The sequence below is a fragment of the Cetorhinus maximus genome, chromosome 5 (assembly GCF_964194155.1).
Source record: "Cetorhinus maximus chromosome 5, sCetMax3.hap1.1, whole genome shotgun sequence".
Taxonomy (NCBI): domain Eukaryota; kingdom Metazoa; phylum Chordata; class Chondrichthyes; order Lamniformes; family Cetorhinidae; genus Cetorhinus; species Cetorhinus maximus.
The window spans coordinates 11,875,688-11,885,186 of NC_135883.1; the positions used below are offsets into that span (position 1 = coordinate 11,875,688).

The following is a 9,499-nucleotide window of genomic DNA, read 5'->3' on the forward strand; positions in this document are numbered from 1 at the left end:
CATCTAGAGCAGCAGCCCCATCATCTAGAGCAGCAGCCCCATCATCTTCAGCAGCCCCATCATCTTCAGCAGCCCCATCATCTTCAGCAGCCCCATCATCTAGAGCAGCCCCATCATCTAGAGCAGCCCCATCATCTAGAGCAGCAGCCCCATCATCTAGAGCAGCAGCCCCATCATCTAGAGCAGCAGCCCCATCATCTAGAGCAGCAGCCCCATCATCTTCAGCAGCAGCCCCATCATCTAGAGCAGCAGCCCCATCATCTAGAGCAGCAGCCCCATCATCTAGAGCAGCAGCCCCATCATCTAGAGCAGCAGCCCCATCATCTAGAGCAGCCCCATCATCTAGAGCAGCAGCCCCATCATCTAGAGCAGCAGCCCCATCATCTAGAGCAGCAGCCCCATCATCTAGAGCAGCAGCCCCATCATCTAGAGCAGCAGCCCCATCATCTAGAGCAGCAGCCCCATCATCTAGAGCAGCCCCATCATCTTCAGCAGCCCCATCATCTAGAGCAGCCCCATCATCTTCAGCAGCCCCATCATCTAGAGCAGCAGCCCCATCATCTAGAGCAGCAGCCCCATCATCTAGAGCAGCAGCCCCATCATCTAGAGCAGCAGCCCCATCATCTAGAGCAGCAGCCCCATCATCTAGAGCAGCAGCCCCAACATCTAGAGCAGCAGCCCCATCATCTAGAGCAGCAGCCCCATCATCTAGAGCAGCAGCCCCAACATCTAGAGCAGCAGCCCCATCATCTAGAGCAGCAGCCCCATCATCTAGAGCAGCAGCCCCATCATCTAGAGCAGCAGCCCCATCATCTAGAGCAGCAGCCCCATCATCTAGAGCAGCAGCTCCATCATCTAGAGCAGCAGCCCCATCATCTAGAGCAGCAGCCCCATCATCTAGAGCAGCAGCCCCATCATCTAGAGCAGCAGCCCCATCATCTAGAGCAGCAGCCCCATCATCTAGAGCAGCAGCCCCATCATCTAGAGCAGCAGCCCCATCATCTTCAGCAGCAGCCCCATCATCTAGAGCAGCAGCCCCATCATCTAGAGCAGCAGCCCCATCATCTAGAGCAGCAGCCCCATCATCTTCAGCAGCAGCCCCATCATCTAGAGCAGCAGCCCCATCATCTAGAGCAGCAGCCCCATCATCTAGAGCAGCAGCCCCATCATCTAGAGCAGCAGCCCCATCATCTAGAGCAGCAGCCCCATCATCTTCAGCAGCCCCATCATCTTCAGCAGCCCCATCATCTAGAGCAGCAGCCCCATCATCTAGAGCAGCAGCCCCATCATCTAGAGCAGCAGCCCCATCATCTTCAGCAGCAGCCCCATCATCTAGAGCAGCAGCCCCATCATCTAGAGCAGCAGCCCCATCATCTAGAGCAGCAGCCCCATCATCTAGAGCAGCAGCCCCATCATCTTCAGCAGCAGCCCCATCATCTTCAGCAGCAGCCCCATCATCTAGAGCAGCAGCCCCATCATCTTCAGCAGCAGCCCCATCATCTAGAGCAGCAGCCCCATCATCTTCAGCAGCCCCATCATCTAGAGCAGCAGCCCCATCATCTAGAGCAGCAGCCCCATCATCTAGAGCAGCAGCCCCATCATCTGAAGGTATAAGTCTATCATGGTCACAGTCACCAGCGGGCTTGCCAGGCCAAGGCGGGGTGGGTAGCTTGCCTTGTCTCAAAGTGCGCCGAGTGGGCCGTGTATCTCTCCGGGACTATGCAAAGATGCTCAGCTCCCAAGGAGATGATGGCCAAAGGAGACCACCCTTGGCTTTGGAGCGATTATTGACAGGTTTGCCTGACCTGTCACTTCAGGGGGGCGGCTGAAGACTGGCGCCAGCAGGCGGTAGGCGGTACTGCAGCTGCCGTGCGTGGAGGTGGTCAGGGGGGGCGGCTGAAGACTGGCGCCAGCAGGCGGTAGGCGGTACTGCAGCTGCCGTGGTGGAGGTGTCGGGGGGGGGGGGGGGGGGGCGGCTGAAGACTGGCGCCAGCAGGCGGTAGGCGGTACTGCAGCTGCCGTGCGTGGAGGTGGTCAGGGGGGGCGGCTGAAGACTGGCGCCAGCAGGCGGTAGGCGGTACTGCAGCTGCCGTGCGTGGAGGTGGTCAGGGGGGGCGGCTGAAGACTGGCGCCAGCAGGCGGTAGGCGGTACTGCAGCTGCCGTGGTGGAGGTGGTCAGGGGGGGGCGGCTGAAGACTGGCGCCAGCAGGCGGCGGGCGGTACTGCAGCTGCCGTGCGGGGAGGTTAGGGGGAGGGTCGCCGCTCGCCAACCGGCCTCCGGATGCTCATCCTCTGCCTGTCGGTGGCCGCCGGTCTCTCGGTCGCCGTCCCCTTGTTCCGTTGGCTCATGCGGGCGGCGGCGGACCCGCTCCCGGAGGCCGCCTCGATGCGCGGCCGGACGGTGATCGTCACCGGCGCCAACAGCGGCATCGGCCGGGCGGCGGCGGCGGGTCTGGCCCGGCTCCAGGCCCGGGTGATCCTCGCCTGCCGGGACCAGGAGGCGGCGGCCCAGGCGGCCCGGGACATCCGGCAACAGGCGGGGGGAGCCGGGGAGCTGCTGGTCCGCAGGCTGGACCTGGCCTCGCTCAGCTCGGTCCGGAGCTTCTGTCAGCGGATCATCCAGGTACATACCCCCGGGGGGGGTAAATACCCGGGGGGGTAAATACCCGGGGGGGGTAAATACCCGGGGGGGGGGTAAAACCGGGGGGGGTAAATACCCGGGGGGGGGTAAATACCCGGGGGGGGGGGGGTAAATACCCGGGGGGGGGGGTAAAACCCGGGGGGGGGGTAAATACCCGGGGGGGGGATAAATACCCGGGGGGGGGGGGTAAATACCCGGGGGGGTAAATACCCGGGGGGGGGTAAATACCCGGGGGGGGGGGTAAATACCCGGGGGGGGGCGGGGGTAAATACCCGGGGGGGGGTAAATACCCGGGGGGGGGGGGGTAAATACCCGGGGGGGGGGAGTAAATACCCGGGGGGGGGGTAAATACCCGGGGGGGGGTGGGGTAAATACCCGGGGGGGTTAAATACCCGGGGGGGGGGTAAATACCCGGGGGGGGGGGGGGGTAAATACCCAGGGGGGAGGGGCGGGGGGTAAATACCCGGGGGGGGGGTTAAATACCCGGGGGGGGTTAAATACCCGGGGGGGGGGGGGTAAATACCCGGGGGGGTAAATACCCAGGGGGGGGGCGGGGGGGTAAATACCCGGGGGGTAAATACCCGGGGGGGGGGGGGGGGTGGTAAATACCCAGGGGTAAGTACCTGAGAGTAAATACCTGGGGGAGTAAGTGCCTGAGGGTAAATGCTATCATTTGGGGTAAATACCTGAGGAGTAAATGTTGGGCAAATACTTGGGGGGTAAATACCTGGGAAGGGGAGTAAATACCAATGGGGTAAATGCTTGACGAGTAAATACTGGGGCAGGAAGTAAATTCTACGTAAATACCTAGGGGTAAATTCTGAGTAAATGCCCATGGGATAAATACCAGCAGGGGTAGATGGTCAGGAGTAAATACCCAGGGAATACTAGGCAAACACCCTTATGGTAAATACTGGGTAAATGCTGAAGGATGCTGAATAAATACTGCAGGATACTAGGTAATTACCTGGGGAAGGAGTAAATACCCATGGGTAAAAACCCAGTGGGATACTGGGGGTAAGTACCTGGGGGAGGTAAATACTGGGTAAATACCAGGGAGGGAGAATATCCCCACAGGCAAAGTATTCAGGGGATATGCCCTGGGGGAGAATACCCAGGGGATACTGGGTAAATATCTGGAGCTAAATACTGGATAAATACCAGCGGATGGTGTAAATAGCCATGTTCCAGCTCTTTTAATCTGTCTTGCGAACTAAAATGCTTTATACTGGGAAATAGTCCAACTGCCCCCCTCTGCACCCTTTCCAAAGCCTCAATGTCACCCACCATGTAAGGAGATCAAAATTGAACACTGTATTCTAACTGAGGCCTGACCAAGGTCTTGTATAAAGACAAAAACAGTATGCTTTGATTTATAGTTGAATGCATCCCAGCACCTTGTTAACTCTTGAGATAAAAACAAAAAACTGCGGATGCTGGAAATCCAAAACAGAAACAGAAATACCTGGAAAAACTCAGCAGGTCTGGCAGCATCGGCAGAGAAGAGTACAGTTGACGTTTCGAGTCCTCATGACCCTTCAACAGAACTAAGTAAAAATAGGAGAGGGGTGAAATATAAGCTGGTTTAAGGTGGGGGGGGCTTCACTTCACAGGTTTGTTCATGAATCGGTAGAGATCTATGTATCTCTTCTCTCTCCATCTTTCATGCTTTTCCCTGAAGGGTTCGTGTAGGTTGATAATTTGTCCTGCCTACCTACATAACACAGCACTTTTCAAAATTACAGTCATGAGCCCAATCTCCCAATAAACCAAGATCCAGCTGAAGCATTCCAGCATTGTCTACAGTCTTGATGCTCACACAAATCTTATCTCCAAATTTGCAGATCATGCTTCTAATACTGACATCTAGATCATTCATAAAAACTTTAAAGAGCTACAGTCCTAATATTGATCCCTCTAGAATACCATCAGTTGGAAGACCATAGACATTAGGTTGTTTTCTAAAATGTTCAATCCAGTTTAATAAACCACCTCTATTACCAGAGGCTTTGATCTTCCAGGGAGATTTCTTGTGAAGTGTTTTGCCAAATGTTTTTTTGTATACAATGTCTACTAGGCTTCCCTCATCCACTGTGTTGTTGACTTACTCAACAAGTGCTATCAAATTTGTAAGATATTGTGTTTTTAAGTAGTCATACATCACATCCCTCAGGATTCCCGCAAGGATTTTCCCTATTCCTTATGTCAAGCTCATGAACCTGGAGTTTTTCAGGTCTTGCCTCTGTTTTTAAAGTTAGGGATGAACCTACTTCCAACCCTAAGCGAACTGCCCCAGAGTGCAGGGAGCTAGTGATATATATATATATATATATATATATATAGATGAGGGGCTTTCACAGGAACCTTATAACATATGTCCCTTTGAATAAAAAATCGATTAAGTTTATAAATAGGATTGCACACCTCATTCCTCACTTAATTATTTAACAATTTAGGATTTTATATTTCTGAAATCAATTAGTGAATCTATCCTGTGACGTTAAACACTGTTTTAATCTATATATATATATTTATATATGTGTATGGGTATATTATATATATATATATATAGTATATGTAATATATATTACACAGAAATACATGTTTCAGATACTAGCCCTGAAAAGGTGATTTTGAGATTTAAATAAGGGACTATTGCATGGAACTGCTATTTAGCAGAATTTTTTTCTTTAAACATTTCCAATAATCCTCTTAATCCTTTCGTTCTGCTTTTCTTTGTGTGAACTCTTGATTCTATCAGCTCTCAGCATTTTCCATTCCAGTTGCTGGGTATGTAGGGTTCTATTAAATACTTCAGCTCCAATGGTCACGTTCTGCCGCTTCTTGTTGGTGTTCACTGTTAGTAACAGTACTGCACTCAGCAAACCACTAATTACTCACCCCGAGTCCTAATTGTGAAGGGCATTCTACTTCCTTCAGTGCTGTGCACATGGACTCAATTGTACCAGCTGTTTAAAGATAGGGATCAGCTGTTAATCCATAGCCAAGATAACAGTACGTAAAGTTGTTGCACTTCTGAGTTTATTTTTCTGTGTCCCTTAAAAGTTTATTTCTTCTGAGATTCTTCATGGCTGCAAACTTTTTCTTTAGGGAAAACTGCGTTGGGAGCAGCTAAACCCTGGGTTATAATAAGAGGGTGGTATAACAGAGGTCAAATGGTTTAACCACGCCTGGTTAAAGTTTGTATTATCCCCACCTCCAACCTGCTAGTTATAACTCTCATGTCTCCCTCCAGTCATAACATCATTCCAGGCATTTCTGTTTTGCCCAGTGCCATCTTCCACCTACTGAAGTTACCAGTTGCAGTTGATCTTGCAACATGTAGACAATTGCTTTCAGTGGAGAGATCACCATTAGGCTACATTTTAGTACAGAGTGTGGTTGATATATCTGAGTAAGGCTTCATGCTGTTCAATTTTGGCCAGTTTCATTTTACCTGAAAACTTGGTCTTCCCAACCCAACCATTTCATAAATCACGAGACAACTCTTAAAAATTCGAGATTTAGTATAAAGTTTTATTTGCAAACATAAACCAATATAGGTTGACAGTTGGTTTATAAACCTCCCTAATGGCTTATTTAATCCCTAGCAGGCTAGAGATCTTTACAAAACCTATATCAAAACATCTGAAACTGCTTTACAAAAAAACTAACTATTAATCTTAGTAGGATCAGGGCTAACCAGTTTGTTTCACACCCCTGCACTTTGCCCCATTGCCCTGCAACTTTCTCTTCAGATATATGTTATGTAGGCAGTAACTCCTCTCTCCCCAGTCACTATCAATACAAAGCATGAGGGTTTGCTTTACACACATTGATATATTTTGGAGAAGGAGCAGTGGTCACTGTGCCAGCCAGACCCAGAGTTGGATGGAGGAGGAGCCGACATGGAATTCGTGGAGATGGAGAACTCTGGTTTTTGGGATTTTGCATATTTAAAGTCTGCAGTGTCTGAGAAAGGAGGTTATGGGGGGAGGAGAAAGGGTTCTTTTTTTTTGATGGTCAAGGAATGTTCTAATTCTTTGTTGTTTGTGGTAAGAAACTGAGGTCAAAATTAATGCCAAGTTTTCTGAGAATGGAACAGAGGAAGATGAGGACTGAGCTGTAGCCAAGTGCCCGCGCACTGGCCCATTTTACAGAGTGAATCTGAATCTGTTTCACATCACCCAGAACTTCATTAAGAGTTTCAGGCAGTCACATAAAGGCACATTGAATAAGTGGAAAAGATGGAAATCTCGGTGAGAGGCAGCTTCAATCATGCTTCCAGCTTGATAAAGCAGTGTGCTTTGGCAGGCCCCTCTTCTGGCTTCTGCTACAGCTGCCTATCTGCAGTCTAGGTGCATGCACAGGAAGGGACTGATTGGGTGTGTGCATGCAGTCCTGAATCAGGTGCACATACTCAGAAGGACTGCTAAAAATTCCTGAGCTTTCCGAGCCCTCTCGCAAGGCCGTGTTTGAGGCTGAATTTGGCAGAGAAATCACATCTCTCACGGTAAATTCATGAGAGTTAACATGTCTGGATTGAGTAAGTCTTGGTAAGATTAGAATAAAGTTTTTTTTTTACTGTAGGTGAACTAGGAAGTTTAGACATGAATGGGCAAAACCAATTGCACTTTTCAATATTTAAAATACATTTTAAGGTGATAATTTTTTTTCTTTAAAGTGTAGCCAGGATGACCAGCAACCATGTGTTCACTTTATGTGAAATGATACAAAAAATGTGCAGAAATATGAGAGATCCAGGTAAATGAGGAATACTCAGGTTTTAGTACTAGTGTTTCACACACTTCAGAATTAAGAGTGGTAGCGCAATATTTGAACTGTAATATGGGCACATTTAAACAATTTAGGAGACTTTATTACCTGATGACAGCAATGGCACCAATTGGCTGCCATTTGTTGAATCTGTCATATTTGCAATGTATATATGTCTGTTTCCATCCTGTGTAAGCTTCCATTTATGCTTTTGAAAAAATAATTCATTTTTGGTTTGTTTCCATTTTACAGCCATCCCACCACTTGTAGCTTTATTTGATTATGAACTTTGCTAGGTTCAAAACTGGATATGTATCCAAGTGAGACGTAGCTTGTATTGGGAGGTGCGGTGAATTCCCAGTCTTATGAGGGCTTTTCCATTGTTTTTTTTTTCATATTTTAAAAAAGATGCATATGCAATACAAGAACAACCTGCAAAGTATTTCTTATTTAAATAGCAGTATTAATAAACCTGCAGAGGGTAGAGAATCCCTACTGCAGCCAATTGTTTTTAATTGTTTGTGAATTATGCATCATAACAGTGGATCAAAAGTTTTTTTTAAAAATTTCTCCTCCCCAAAAGGAAGAACCAAGGCTAGATGTCCTAATCAATAATGCAGGAATCTTCCAGTGTCCTTACATGAAAACTGAGGATGGTTTTGAGATGCAGTTCGGGGTGAATCACCTGGGGCACTTCCTTCTGACCAATCTCCTCCTTGATCTCCTCAAACGCTCTGCCCCGAGCAGGATAGTGGTGGTGTCCTCCAAACTCTACAAGTATGGTGAAATCAACTTTGACGATCTGAACAGTGAAAAAAGCTACAACAAAAGTTTTGGTTACAGCAGGAGTAAACTGGCCAACATCCTGTTCACTCATGAACTAGCCAAACAGCTGGAAGGCACCGGTGTCACTGCAAATGTGCTGCACCCAGGCATTGTACGCACAAACCTGGGAAGACACATCAATATCCCTTTACTGGGACTACCGGTTTTCAAGATGGTGTCCTGGGCATTCTTTAAAACGCCAGAGCAAGGAGCACAGACCTCACTTTACCTGGCTACTTCTCCAGAAGTTAAAGAGGTGTCGGGGAAATATTTTGGAGATTGCAAGCAAGAGGAATTATTGCCTAAAGCAATGGACGATGCAGTTGCAAAGAAATTGTGGGATATGAGTGAGAGAATGGTGGGACTGATTTAACCACTAAAGTGCTGTAAATATTCTGCTAGGTTATTTCCTGAAATGCAAGCAGATGTTTCGTCTGAATTATTGCCTAACTGAATTGAAAAATTGCTGTGTGCGTGAAAAGCAGTTGTTATTACCAGTGAGCACTGCCCGTTTAAGTTTGCAGTTGCATGGAATGATGTGCTAAAGTAATGTGTTGGAAAGTGCCGTGTTTGATGTGATTGGTTTTCTCCATAGGGTTCAAAATTGCTGTTTCCTCGGGGTTGTAACAATTTACGCGGGTGTTATTTGCCTTTTGTTAATGAGTCCCATTCCCCCAAGCCAAACATTGTAACGATGGAGGGTAAAGACCTCTTCCCCAAACTTAAGAACTCTTTTAAAAGGAAGGGTTATCCTATTATGTAATGGAAATGTCTGGTCCTGTTTAATTAATACTTTATTGGAGCTACCTGGCAAATTCGACCCATGGAACCTTCCACTGCAGCATAATTTAAAGGAATTAAATTACTTTGAATTTTGTAGCACTTAGCAAATAAATACAATTACTGAAAACTAATATTGAAGCCTGCTGTTTTGTACTTTTATATAAAAACTATTTTAGGAATAGCTCCAGAAGTTTATAAGTTTCATATTTCGAGAATGTGTCTAGTAAAAAGTTAAGTATTTCTGTGTAATTTTTACGTATAACTTTTTCACAAGAATTGAAATGTAATGATGAATTTGAAGGAGTACATCAATTACCTTGGTTCAGTCAGGCTATCAAGCAGATTATGTTTTGAACATCTACAGAAAAGAAAAGGCATAAAGACCACCTTCTGTGTTTGAGAAACATATGGAGAGTTCAAAGATCCTTTAGTATGCAGACACATAAGAGGCGCTGTAGTTGGAAAGTTAATGTG

At 47.5% G+C, this 9,499-nt stretch overlaps 1 protein-coding gene across 1 annotated transcript; it reads left to right on the top strand.

The window, feature by feature from the left end:
- Nucleotides 1-2,230: 2,230 nt before the first annotated feature.
- On the top strand, nucleotides 2,231-9,156 carry rdh14a (retinol dehydrogenase 14a). The gene is made up of 2 exons (XM_078541517.1): nucleotides 2,231-2,623; nucleotides 8,001-9,156. The coding sequence occupies exons 1-2, from the start codon at nucleotides 2,282-2,284 to the stop codon at nucleotides 8,613-8,615; spliced, it is 957 nt and encodes a 318-aa protein (XP_078397643.1). The 5' UTR covers nucleotides 2,231-2,281; the 3' UTR covers nucleotides 8,616-9,156.
- Nucleotides 9,157-9,499: the final 343 nt, after the last annotated feature.

What these genes read in the sequence shown, in the direction of transcription:
- rdh14a (XM_078541517.1), top strand. Translation starts at nt 2,282, where the DNA reads ATGCTCATCCTCTGCCTGTCGGTGGCCGCCGGTCTCTCGGTCGCCGTC. An exon ending in TCTGTCAGCGGATCATCCAG is followed by an intron (nt 2,624 to 8,000) that starts GTACATACCCCC and finishes CCTCCCCAAAAG; the next exon opens with GAAGAACCAAGGCTAGATGT.